At 45.0% G+C, this 14,136-nt stretch overlaps 1 protein-coding gene across 1 annotated transcript in view; it reads left to right on the top strand.

Annotated features, from left to right (window-relative positions):
* Positions 1-432: 432 nt before the first annotated feature.
* The window catches only part of LOC125287524 (disks large homolog 4), a 57,540-nt gene continuing 43,836 nt past the window's right edge, over positions 433-14,136 (top strand). Inside the window, 3 exon segments of the mRNA XM_048233410.1 lie at positions 433-588; positions 7,605-7,766; positions 13,383-13,439. Coding sequence (XP_048089367.1) covers positions 472-588; positions 7,605-7,766; positions 13,383-13,439 — 336 coding nt within the window. The 5' untranslated portion in view covers positions 433-471.

The raw sequence follows: 14,136 nt of genomic DNA, 5'->3' as shown, positions 1-14,136 counted from the left end.
TTATATTCCCTAGACATTCCAACTTCCAGCTTCGATTTTTGTCAGTCTTACTATGCTATTGAAGCGGTTTCTCGTTGATGTTTGTGCCTGGACTAGGATTTTACGGTCGACAGGTCACAGGGGGGAGAGAGAGAGAGAGAGAGAGAGAGAGAGCGTAACTGAAGGATGCGAAACGCCATTGGTTGTCTTGAAGTTACGAGAAATATGATCATAGAACCATATAGTTCAGAACAGTGGAGTTCAGAAGAGCACTTCGTTCTTATTGTTGGCATAACACTTAACTAACTATGTTAATGTGCCTAGTGCTAGCTAGGATGGGAGTCCCTGCGCGTCGGTGTTTGAGTGTTTGTTAGTACAGGGACGGTAATTGCCTTTCATATCAACCTGCCTTTCACATCACCTCCACGCCTATCCTAGTCAGTCTCCAGCATCCAGCGGGACGCTGGGGACAGATTGTAGTCTGTGGGGTCTATGGGTGTCGACATGATGTCTCCGCCTCTGAGGAATTTGAAGTGCTTTTCGCCGGTGATGTGCCAGTGTAAGGTTATTTGTAGCAACCGAACCCTCTCCCTCATGTTTGGGTGCAAGGTAAGCTCGGAGCGGGAGTAACATTTCTGCCTCATTCCCGTTTTTGCATGTGACAACGTGTTAATGGAGATCATTTGTAATTCACACTGTGAAATCACAGCACGCGGAGTCGCGAGAAAAAATGGAGTGTGTAGGAGACTGCTTTAAAAATGATGAATGAACCTCTCTCTTACCCTCACCGAATCTCTCCTGTGTGTATAAGCGAACGCACGCAGGATTTACAATGCCTTAGTTATGATAGCCTACTGTACTCGCCGGCAATGTTAATACTATGACAGCTCAACTCGGACGAGTCTTCCGGTCATTTCAAACCTTAGTTGTTGCCGCAGTGTTTTCTCGCCGTTATAGTGGGGACGTATTGTTCTGGTGCATGGCCTCCTGTCGTTACTGGACAGTAATAAATGGTAGTCGAGGTCGAGACTCACTGTACATACAGTAAGTCTCCTGACTGGCTCATGTTAATTGTTGTATGAACACGAGGTTCTTGAAAGGAGAAAGTGATATGACGTGTTATTAACTAATATAGCTTTATTTACACCAAGAGATTTCACCAGAGATTTCCCCCCTATACTAGCCTAAGGGAAGCTAATGACCATGAAGAGCAGCATGCATAAATGATAGCAGTCAGTAAACATATCTGACAGATCCAATATTGAACTCAAAGTAATAGGGCCTAGATATCAGTGGTGTTCCTGTAGAACACATGAAGATAACAGTGAGAGTAACAGATAAGGCAAAACTACATGATCATATATAGGTAGCCTACTCACATGCAGACATGTGCAAGCATATTAAGAGTCCTACTCCCTAATGATTTAATTAAGATACTCTAACCAAGACCATATCGAGTAAAGAATAGGCCTTTTGGATTCTGAAATTTTAATTAACACACACACATAAATAATTTAGGTCACTGAACTTTTCATTCTGGAAAAGATAAGCTGTGGGTAACAGTTGAACTGAAGAAGTGGAACTATATCAAACACATAATGTAGAAACAGATCTCAGGGGGGGAAATAATGAGCCATTTGTATTTATGCTTCACAAACAACATATCAATAACAAAAGTAATATTCATAAACCTTACCATAAACCAAGATTAATGTGCTGTAGTGGTACATCCCACTATGGTTAATGGGAGTTAGTTAACGATGGCAGCACATAGTATGAAAGCCTGCAGATGGCCGGCAGTGTCTACAGAGACCTGTCCTTGAGGTTGAGGGCTTCAGTTGACAGCCTTGCCTGTCTTGTAAACCTGAGTGATCTGTACCATCTGTTAGTGCCTGGGCCTTCATATTTTATAAAAAGTATGTTGTGGCACTGTGGTGCAAGTGACGTGGTGTGGACGCTCTGTGGATAGACAGAAGTGATGTTGTCCCCACCATTGCAGTTGCCCTGACATACAGTAGATTCACTTTTTTTACGGTTTTGCTGTTTTACCCCACTCACACATTGTTCACGTCTGGTGGAGAGCGCTGCTACCTCGGCCAGACAAATATTTCATCTGTATCGCACCAGACACCAACAAATGCGCTCTGGCTGACATCCTCTGGATTGCATGGAAGTTTTTGTTTCTCTTTCTTCTCCCTCCTTTCCTCCCCCTCTCCTCCTCTCCATTTCTGAGGTATCTGAGCCAGGTATGCTGTGAATAGAGCGGTATGAATAATGGATAGGCTGGTGTTGGGTGAGCTGTGGCGGGCGGCCCGTCTCCTGTCTCTCTGTCTGCCGGTCTCTCCGGCTTTGCCTCCTCTGTGTGTGTGCTCCACAGATGGTAGAATCACTGCAGTTTTTTTAGATTCCGGAATCCGGATTTCTGGGGGGAAACAATGGCATAGCTATGGCAGCAGAGGTTGCTGTGTGAATGAATGGCCTCTGATGCTATGGCAGCACACTGTTGCTACTGGCCTCCACCGTGCCTTGGGAAGTCCGAAAGAGGATTAGAGTGAAACTGATGAGGATGTGTGTTTTCTGGCTTATGTGAGTGAAGGACAGAGTGAGGGTTGTTGAGGAAGGCTGTGTGTGGACAAGAAAAGAAAGAAAAGAAATGGGAGAGATTGGGGGAGAGAGAGACAGAGACAGAGAGAGAGAGAGAGAGAGAGAGAGAGGGAGAGAGAGATGTGGATAGACAAAAGGAAGAATGAGGGGAGATGTGGGTGGGGGTGGGGGTGGGGGTGGTGGGCCGAACCTGGATCAGGGCGGGTGGAGTGTTTGTGGATGGTGCACGTCAAGGTACCTGTGATCAATGGCTACATCAGTGTTTGTGTGTTTGTGGATGTTGTTAAGACACTCGAGAAAGGTAAGATAACACTAACAGCCCTTGAGTTAAGCCTCAGGCACTGTGCTGCTAGGTCCTGGGCCCATTTTTTTTTTAAGTCACGCCATTTATCGACCCATGATCTCTCTTTGTTCCCCTCCACATAAAGGAAGTTATGAGATGTGATATGAGGCTTGCTGTGGGATTGCTGGTGCATTATGGGGGATTGGCGGCTTTATGGTTGCTGTATGCCTGTGTATTCTCATTGGCTGACTGTGTGTAGGATGCCTACGGGTCCCCATGTGTTGCTTTATGACTGCAGTCTGCCTGCAAGGGGGTTGCAGTGTGGTGATGCGTATGTGGCCTTACAAAGGCAGTTGTGTGTATAATTGCAATGAAAACACAATGCTGCTGTGGGATGTTTATCTGCACCAGATTCATAAAGATTAGTGACTAGTGATATGAGAGTGCAGTGATCCATGTACACCATGAATATGGCTCTTAGTATATCCCTGTATGAGACCCATTGTTTTAGGAATTTGATATAAATGATAATTGGTGATGCATTCACAGTGTATTAGAAGACAAAACATATTGGTCACTCCATGGAAAGACTTTTTTCCAAGCATACTGGGGAAGTCATAAATGAAAGTGAGTGATTTAAAGGAGCAGGCAGGACTTTTAATCAGAAACTAGCAACTACTAAAAAGGAAAGCAAAACTAACAGACACCAACAACTGTACAGTTAACAGAGATTAGAGAGGTATGCTACCATGCTAAGTCATGTCTGTAACACTATTTTTGTGGTGCTGTGAAAATGTTTTATTTTGTGTGTTTTTCGCGGGGTGGTCTGACCTGGACAACAGAACTGTATAATGCATAGCATTTAGCCTAGGTGGCTAGTTGGAACGGTAGATGGGCTCATCTGTCCTTCACATGATCATATAACATGAAAATCAATTTGAACATGATACCAGTTCTAGTTGGTAATAAAAACATGATTTAAAAGCTGTAAATTTTTTTGCATACTGTCTCTTTAAGATTTTATTCCATATGGATCACAACTTCGCTAAAATATTTAGCTCTGATTCAGCGCTGTGTGCGTTGCCATATGGTATGATTCAGGAATGCTTGTTAAATATGGTGTCATGTACCCTGCTAAGGGATATGAGGTGGATTTAACCAAGCTCTTTAGAGAACTCCCTTCCTAATGACTAACAAACTAATGCAGAACAGCCCACTCAAGGATAATACTCTCATCTGACATAAATTGTTACACTTAAAAACAACCTTAAGTGCAGATCATGTACTGTTTGGTGCAGCACACTGAAATGCTATACGTTTGATCCTCAGATATGGAAGCAGGGTCCATATCTCCACCTCACCGGCCAGTGGTCGTAATTTGAGCCATCTTCATAATGGAAGTGGACTGTATGATGTCATGGCACTGCTGTGGTGGCCCTGCAGAGAGGTCATCTTCACGTAATCAGATCTCGGAGGCCTGATATGAAATGGTGACTAACTAGGAGCTTCAGTAATTATTAAGGACATGAGGGAGGGTCGATCGATGGCACGTCAACCCAAAGGCCGGGATCAATCCTAACCCCTCACTACCGGGGCCTCTGGTGTGAGGTCTTTACCGGAACATCAAGGAGCAGAAGGCCCCAGAAGGTCGACAGTGCTACTCACAGAGGAACCCAGGACTCTGTCACTCAGCAGGCAGCGCTGCAATCGACCAATCAATAACTGTGTCCTCCAAGTGCCAGTGGTGTTGGGCGGGTCCTCACTCAGCCATGTGTAATTACCATTACTCCAGACATTGATGGGACTCAGCTCTTTAGTTACACATGCACTAATGCATGTCTCATACGTTTCAGTGAGCGTGCCAAGTGCTACCATAGTGATTGTCAGGAGATTTGCAAACATTTAACTAGAAGCTGTTTCTTGCACTGGTCATTTATACACATACAAGTTCAGGTATGAGGGAAACATGGCTGCATCCAAGAGTCTTAAAGAGTCATCAGAGCGGAGAGTTTTCCTGTGTACAGTGGGCTCCCCCGTACAGTAGAGTGGTGGTGTTTAGGCCGTCAGCGTGTTAGCGCTTTAATCTCTCGGGGCAGCATAATAATGCTCATCAGTGTGTTAGGCCCACCCCTGAGCCTCTGCACTCTGCCCACTGTAACCTACTTTTGGAGGACGCTAACGAGCGAGCCGTGGGAGAGACTCCACGGGGCTCCGCGCGCTGCCCTCAGACCCACCCGCCCGCAGCTCCAACGGCACACCCACAGCACAGCGGAGGCAGCGCAGGCTCTGGACTTGCTTTGATATATGCTGAACGCACAAGCAGGCACACACACACATGCTATATACACACACAAGCACACACACACTCTACATCCCCCTCTCTTGCTCTCTCTCTCTCGTACACACACATATAGGCAATTTTATTATGATTATCCTTCTCTAATAGTCTTCTAACATGCCTGAATTTAATACAGTTAATTTCCTACTGTTACAATGCAAACATGTTGTATGGACATCAATACACACACACACATAAACGCACACACACACACACACACACACACACACACACACACACACACACACACACAATCACTCACACACAAATGTCAGCAATGGGTCAGGTCTACAAATCCCAGCCAACAGCAAGACCTTTTAGATGTGGTCCACACATAAAGGCTATCTGGACGAATGAAGGCAGGTCAGTGCTGTGCATTCTGGGTAACGTAGGAGCTTAGATAAAGCCAGGAAGGCACCATTAATACCAAGAACACATTAAAGTCCCACTCAGTCCAACTCTAGCCAGCTTGACACACTTCTGATCTTCCTGGGTTTAGATGTTTTCCCTTCTCTAAATCCCATTCTAAAGTTGAATTAGAGTAATTGGACAGCAAGCCCACTCTTCTGTAGCCTGCTCTTTAGCCTCTATCTCTTTCTCTTTTTCACTCTATCTCTTTCTCTCTCTCTCTCTCTCTCTGGCTAGGCTAGTGGTCAGCAGCTGCTGCCCGAGCGTCTGTTGTGGGATCAGTCCAGGGACGTGGGGATTTGGTTACATTAACCTTTGGAGGTAGAGTCTGTGCATTTGATACAGACTGACATCAGTCATGTTTTGGGGGCTAAATCTAGCTGGGTAGTCTAGCTGGGATCTATCTGGGTAGTAATAATAAGATGAGTGTCACAGCGGACTGGAAGATAAGCACTGACAGTGGCTTTGACGGGGCATTGTGTTGCTGGTAATGCTGTCTGTTTGTCCTTTGGCTTGGATTTGAAGAGAGGCCTCTGATTGGATGTCAGGGCCTGTAGCATAAAAAGTAAAAATGGCTTTGTGTGATGCGTAGCCGTAAAGCATCCTCACTTCTCCACATTTTCTATCTGTGTCCCGATCTCTCTTTCTCTTCATACCATGGCCACCTTCCTCTTTTTTTTTCTTTTTTCTTGTCTTTCTCTTTGTTCCTGTCTTTGCTCTGTCATCTCCTTAAATTACTGTCCTCTGTGCGCTGCCCGTTGTTGTTTTCTTATTGTCTCCTTTCCTCCTTTTTCTCCTTCTCTCCCTCCCTCCCTCTCTCTTTCTCTCTCTTTTTTCTGTTGTCCTCCCCCCATCTTTCCTGCTCTCTCTTGACCCCCTCTCATTTTTCTCTCTCCCTCCTTCTCACTCATGTGGGGTTGCTGGCTCAGGGTAATGTGATACAACAGCAATGCTGACTGCCCCCCTCCCCCAACCTCACCTCCACGCTCCTCTGCAGTCCATTGTAGTGTTGAGTTCTCCGATGCTCCCTTTCTGAGCTGATTGTGGTACAGTCTTCATGGTGTGCTTGTGCTCGGTCTGTGCTGTTCATGCTGGATTGCACTGACCTGGGAACAGAACGCTGTGTTGTTCTCGGTGCCAAACTCACCAATCTGCTCTGTGTTCCTCTGGCGTGAAAGTGCTGCATGGAACATGGTGCAGATAGTTCTCTTTTAATTCTGTTCTGTAAAAATGCTCTTACCTCTGTCCTCTATGTCTCAACCATTGATGTTCTGCTCGCTCTGATAACAGAGTCATGTTGACAAGGCAGCATTTCTACTTGACACCTTGAGTCTCTGTAACATTTCTGGTTGACACCCTGAATGTGATTGTGTTAGAATTTATGTATTTTTCATATTGATGAACGCTTATAGCAAAAAGCTTCTTTTCAGTTGAATCATTTTATGGGGATTATTGGAAGACACCTGCAACTCCCTGATACATTATGCACATACCCAAGCTAAATGTTTTTAGGAAAAGTAGTGTGTGTTTGTTTTCACAGATTTAGTGTGTAAGTCTTTGATTGGAATGTGGATATGTATCCCCAAAGACAACATTGACGGCTTTGCAGAGATATTTCCACCTAGTATTTCTCACTGAGCCTTAGATATTCATCAGTCAGATGCTATGCTAAAGTTAAGCAACTTGGCCTCAACTGAAAAAAACAAACTCTGGTTATGGACTTGATGGAATAAGACAGCAGAGGTGGAGAGGAATGGAGTGATATTGGTTCCTCTAATCTCTGGCTTGTGCTAGTTTGATTAGCAGGCTATGAATGTTCCATTTCCTTAGGTTGCTTGTAGAGATACTGAATAACCAGAGTTCTTATTTACAATTGTCTCTCGTTTCTCTCTCTCTCTTTCTCCCTCTCATTTTCTCCCTTTCTCTCCATCTTCCTCCCCATCTCTCTCTCTCTCCCTCTCTCTCTCACTCTCTCCCTCTCTCTCTTTGCAGAAATACAGATATCAGGATGAGGAGACCCCCCCCTTGGAGCATAGTCCTGCCCACCTGGCTCACAGCAAGAGTGCCGAGATGCTGCACATGAGCGACAAGAACCTGGCCACCATGGACGCCATGCACGGCTATGCTTCTCACACACACATATCTCCCATCAAGGTAAGGGCAAGAACACACACACACACACACACACACACACTCCCATCAAGGTAAGGGCAATAACACACACACACACACACACACACACACACACACTCCCATCAAGGTAAGGGCAAGAACACACACACACACACACACACACACACACACACACACATATCTCCCATCAAGGTAAGGGCCAACACACACACACACACACACACACACACACACACACACACACATATCTCCCATCAAGGTAAGGGCACAACACACACACACACACACACACACACACACCCCATCAAGGTAAGGGCAAGAACACACACACACACACACACACACACACACACACACACACACACACACACACACACACACACACACACACACACACACACACACACACACACACACACACACACACACACACACACACACACACACACACACACACACACACACACACACACACACACACACACACACACACACACACACACACACACACACACACACACACACACACACACACACACACACACACACACACACACACACACACACACACACACACACACACACACACACACACACACACACAGGGCACACACACTTGGCCAACTGGTTAGCATGCTGACTTGTAACGGGGGTTGCCGGTTCGAACCCCCACCAGTAGGGGCGGGTTGAAGTGCCCTTGAGCAAGGCACCCACTCACTGCTCCCCGAAGCCCGTTGTTGCAGGCAGCTCACTGCGCCGGGATTAGTGTGTGCTTCACCTCACTGTGTGCTGAGTGTGTTTCACTAATTCATGGATTGGGATAAATGCAAAGACCAAATTTCCCTCACGGGATCAAAAGAGTACTTACTTATATTATAATACTTATACTATACTATTATACTATATTATACTTATACTTATATATACATCTCCCATCAAGGTAAGGGCAAGAACACACACACACACACACACACACACACACACACACACACTCCCCATCAAGGTAAGGGCAACAACATACACACACACACACACACACACACACAATATCTCCCATCAAGGTAAGGGCAAGAACACACACACACACACACACACACACACACACACACACACACACACATACAAACAGTAATAGGCTCATCCCCAAGCACACACACAAGTGTGCAAACACAGAGAGAATGCAGTCCTTCAGTGCAGAAACATGGTGACATTTGGTACTATACACCAAAATGCAAAATTCAGTGCAACACCCCCCACACACACACAAATATACATAGGAAAGGCACATACTAGCACATAACTCTTCTTAAATCAAGATATGTTTATGGACATGCACACACACAGGAACAGCTCTCTCTGGCACAACACCCTTTCTCCTTCTAGCTCTTTCAGGGATCTCATTAATTACACAGTGACAATGCTGTCCTTTAGTGCACAAACATGGTCACATTTGGTACCATACACCAGAATGCAATGACAAACTGACACACATTTGAATTGTTTATTTGAATCCACCAATCAAATGTCTTTACACAAAGGATTCAAATATTTCCAGAGATTATACAGCTTTGACATTCCAGGGTACATAAAACATCGTCTACGCCATACAGCAAGACTGCCTATCACTGCTGATATGGAGCAGAATTTTGCCAGCAGTTTAGATGTTCCTTTTGATAGCCCTGCCAGTCTTAGACCACTGACAGTCAGTTTGTGGACATGTCCCATGAGACACGCGCACATACACACACGCGCGCACACACACACACACACACACACACACACACACACACACACACACACACACACACACACACACACAAACAGTAATAGGCTCATCCACAATCACACACAAAAGTATGCATACACAATTAGAATGCCTTCCTTCAGTGCACAAACATAGTCACATTTGGTATTATACAACAAAATGTAATGACAAATTGACACACACACACACACACACACACACTCAAACAGTAATAGGCTCGCTCATCCTCAACCACACACACAGAAGCGTGCCTTTTTGCAGGCATTCCAGGAGAAAGCCCATGGGCTGGGCTGTCAGTCTCCCTGCTTAAAACACTTAGCAAGCTGTTTACTCCACCCTGAATTATTCACGTTGGGAGCGGATGGTCCAGCACAGGCTCCTCCATGCATCAGATTTCCATGTCATTGTACATTCCACTCATCTTCACCACTTCATCATCATCATCCTCCTCCTCCTTCCACTGAGCCCGTCAGCATCCATCCTCTGTCCCCATCTCTCTTCCCAGTCTCCTGCATTCACACACTCTGCCACCTCTTCTGCTCTACCGTGCTGCAGGGAAATTTGTTTTTGGTTGTTGTTGTTTTTTTCTTTATTTCTGTTTATTGCACAACACGAACACTCACACGAACACTCACACGCACACACACACACACACACACACACACACACACGCATAACACACATCATTTTATTAGATGTGGCCACCATTAGCCACATATGGCAGCGCTCGGCAGCACTAGTAAAGTAAGATGAATGAGTGTGTGTAGAGTAGCATCAGTGTATCAGTGCTTCTCCTCTGCTCTGTGTGGCTTCAGGAACATTTACATCGCTTCAAGGTCACTCTGTGTGATTCCCCCAACACCCCCCTCCCAAACACACACACACCCTTTCTCTCTCTCTCTCTCTCTCTCTCTCTCTGTGTTTTCTTTCTCTGTCTCTCCCTGTGCCTCCCTTTGTCTCTTGTCTCTCTCTGATGTCCTCTTTCTCACTCTGTGTCTATTTATGTCTTCCTTTTACAACTACTCTCACACACACACACACACACACACACACACACACACACAATTTGACAGACACACACACACACACACACACACACACACACACACACACACCAACAAAACTGACACACACACACAGGCACATACACACACACACACACACCAACAATTTCACACACACATACACGCACACACACATGCACACACACACACACACACACACACACATTCATTCCAATTTACCTCCTCCTCCTTCTCTTCCCTGCCCCCTCCATTCTCGCTCTGAAATGTTCTCTCTCCTCTGCCATCTGTCAACACTGAGGAGTCTTAGACATGTCTTTGTCAACACTGAGGAGTCTTAGATATTGTCTTTGTCAACACTGAGGAGTCTTAGATATTGTCTTTGTCAACACTGAGGAGTCTTAGATATTGTCTTTGTCAACACTGAGGAGTCTTAGACATTGTCTTTGTCAACACTGAGGAGTCTTAGACATTGTCTTTGTCAACACTGAGGAGTCTTAGACATTGTCTCTGTCAACACTGATGGCTCATCCCTCTGTCTGTCAGTCGGCTCGCACCTCTCTTATTTGTTGATGTTGTAGTCCTCTCGCTCTGCGACTTCCCAGGCGAAGAGAGATCCCATTACGCTGGGATTCTTGACTCAGTGCTGCGCCAGACAGCGGAACTGACAGTGCTCTTTTTCCCTCCCGGCAAAAGCTCCGAGCGTCAGGCTCTCGTGAGTTATGGTCAAAACACAGATGTTAAGACAATAGCGACTCCGCCATGATAGACTGTACTTAGCGCATACTCGCTAATGATGATTTATACTTCTCAAAGAGACGAGGGAGAGAGGTGGTGATTTAAAGGGGCATGTGGTGTTGCCGTGGTGATCGGAGAGACGGCTCGCTGGGATGCCCTGTCTGTTTAATATCTTGTGCCATATGACACATATGAGTCAGGGTATCATTTGTGGAGAATTAACATACATGACACAGACATGCTCCCACACACACCCTCTGTCACACTTAATCATACCTCATCATACCTCATCATACCTCGGCCAGGGCCGCTAGGAGAGGCAGGGGGACTGGCTGTCCTCAGGGCTAATTACTCTTAGACTATTCTGAGGTTGCTTTAGAATTAGCTTTCATGTACGTAATTGTCAAAGTAACTAGTTGGGTTATGTCAATTATTTCATGACCAATTGGATATTGGAAAGCTACATTTTAGTTGTTATACTTTCTTGCTCTACATATTATGATGCCCAATAGAGTATACATAAGTTTGATAAATGTACCTGTAATGTTAGGAGTGTCAAAATATTGTGTTGGTTTTATGGAGTCAAAATGACTCAAATAGAGACATATGTATATCAAACACATGAAGATATACTACAATATCTTCACTAGGGCAAATGCCAGATTCAGCAGTGTTGCTAAGGAAAAAGAGTCCTGTTAAAGAGAGCAGTGTGGATGTGGGTCGGTTGCTGTCAGGTATAAATAAGGCAATGAGGTTCCCCCCGGAGGCTCCGCGCTAACGTCTGTACAGCATCATCAGTAAACATTAGGCTGTGTACTGTAGGTTTCCCTGAACTTGGTCCCGAGGGAGCCCAAGACTACATGTTTCAATGCCGTTGTCTGAATTCACCCTTATTTTTGGAGTGCTGCCCTACTTTGCTGGCTCAACTTTTTTGAGGATTCAAAATACCCCAACACGTTTTTATTACATGACTATGAACTTGCGAAATTGTGCCATCTTTTGGTGAAAATGAGAACTGCAGGATTGTTTCAGAACCACGGACAGCTCCATCTGGCTGATCACTGCATTCCATGTGTTTCTTCAACTATTAAATCTTATTTATCAATAAAACGTAACTAAATATGTTTAGTTTATAAAGCATTGTAACATTACCAAATTATTGTATATAGAGAATAGTATATATTAACATGATTACAGATAAACCGGTAGACAGCATCATCAACATATATTATTGGTCTTTTTTAGAGTTAGATACTGTATGTCAACCACTATTTTCTGCCCTCTCATCTCGTTAAGAGGAGCCACCATGGTGTTCTTGTTCAATCACTGTCAGTGGTTCCCCGGCTCTCTCTGCTCCGGCACCTTTTGATTAGTGGCTCCCGGTCCCCAAATCTGCAAATAGCAGCCCGCGCCCTCTCTGCTGACGCCGAGCAGAGCACTGACCTTTCTACGCCCGGGAATGACAATGTCTGCTGTGCTCACTGTCAAACTTTCTCCAACCCCCCTCTGTCTGTTGCAGTTGTTCCTCACTCTTTCCATCTTCTCACGCTAATCCTTTTTTCCCTCTGTGCTTTGGGAACTTGCCAGTGTGACAACATTGTGCAGGAATGGTGAAGCTCTGTCTAATTACAATGTCCACACTTCTCACTGCTCTCCTCCAACCATGGTTTCTCTGTCCTCCCACTCTGTTGCATACCTACACCCTGTTTCTAAAGGACATAAAAGAGCACAGAAAATGTTTTTTGGCATGTGTCCCAACACTGTTTTTGTTGTTTTTGTTTGGAGAAATGTTATCTTGTGTAATTAATTTGCCATCCCTTTTTTATCTGGTTTATGCACCGTCTCAAATATACAAGTAATATCAGGGCTTAAAGCTATCAGGCGCTGTGCTGGGATTCAGGCATGGGCCAGGCCTTTTAAGATGTGGAAATAGATCATTTTACATCAAGGCTTGGGACATTTATATGATAATGTTCCCTGCTTTAAGCTCTGTGTGTTTCCACTCCACACTATGTGGTGCCAGGACACTGAGTTCTTCCTGGTGCTGTGCTCCTTGCTGCCTGTCCCTCTGTTGAGTTATCCCTGCCTGCCACTCTCTGTTGCTTTTTACAGCCGGTGCTGATGTCGGCTGGACACACCCCTCTGTACACCTCTGCGGTCTCCACGCTGGTAAGAACACTATGTTTCCTGCAGGCTGGACGCCAAAGAGCCCTCCTGCCTCCCACCTCACCTGTGCATCTTCGTCGTCATTATTTATCGTCCTCCTCATCCTCGTAGTCACCTTTGTGCCGTTACCACCGCCGCCATTTATTTCTGTGTTATCGCTCTGTCTCCGTCTAATTCAGTTCAGCATGGCCGTAGCTATTTCAGGTCAGAGTTACAGTATTTGTATTGCCGTTTGAGATATTTGAAACATCTGAAATAGTTTCACTGCTTATGCGTTTCTCGATGTGCCTGATAGTTGCTTTGATAATCACCTGCGGTTGCCCATGTCTGTACATTATGGTGTAATTTCAGCTCTCCAAGAGGCGCCTTCATCAAACCCCATCCTCAACATTTATCATCAGTCTTGAAAACTGTGTGTCATATATGATCTGATCTTGGTCTTGGCTGCGTTGCATATGTACTATATATGGTCATATTGTGCTGTACAGTATACGTGTTTAATCCTATATGGGACTTTAAATTATTCTTATCTTTTAGTTGCCACACTCTTCACAGAAAACTATACTTTGACTAGTGTCAGGACTTGAGGGATGTTGAGTCGGATGATTTGCACTTGTACTATCTCGTTTTATATGTGAGATATGGTGAACCAGAAACGGCTCAATTATTGATACTGCAATTAGTGGTATTTAAAGCCTCC

This window comes from Alosa alosa, chromosome 2 (assembly GCF_017589495.1).
Source record: "Alosa alosa isolate M-15738 ecotype Scorff River chromosome 2, AALO_Geno_1.1, whole genome shotgun sequence".
In the NCBI taxonomy this organism is placed as follows: Eukaryota; Metazoa; Chordata; class Actinopteri; order Clupeiformes; family Clupeidae; genus Alosa; species Alosa alosa.
The sequence above is the reverse complement of the archived record's forward strand: the minus strand, read 5'-3'. Positions and strand labels throughout refer to the sequence as shown.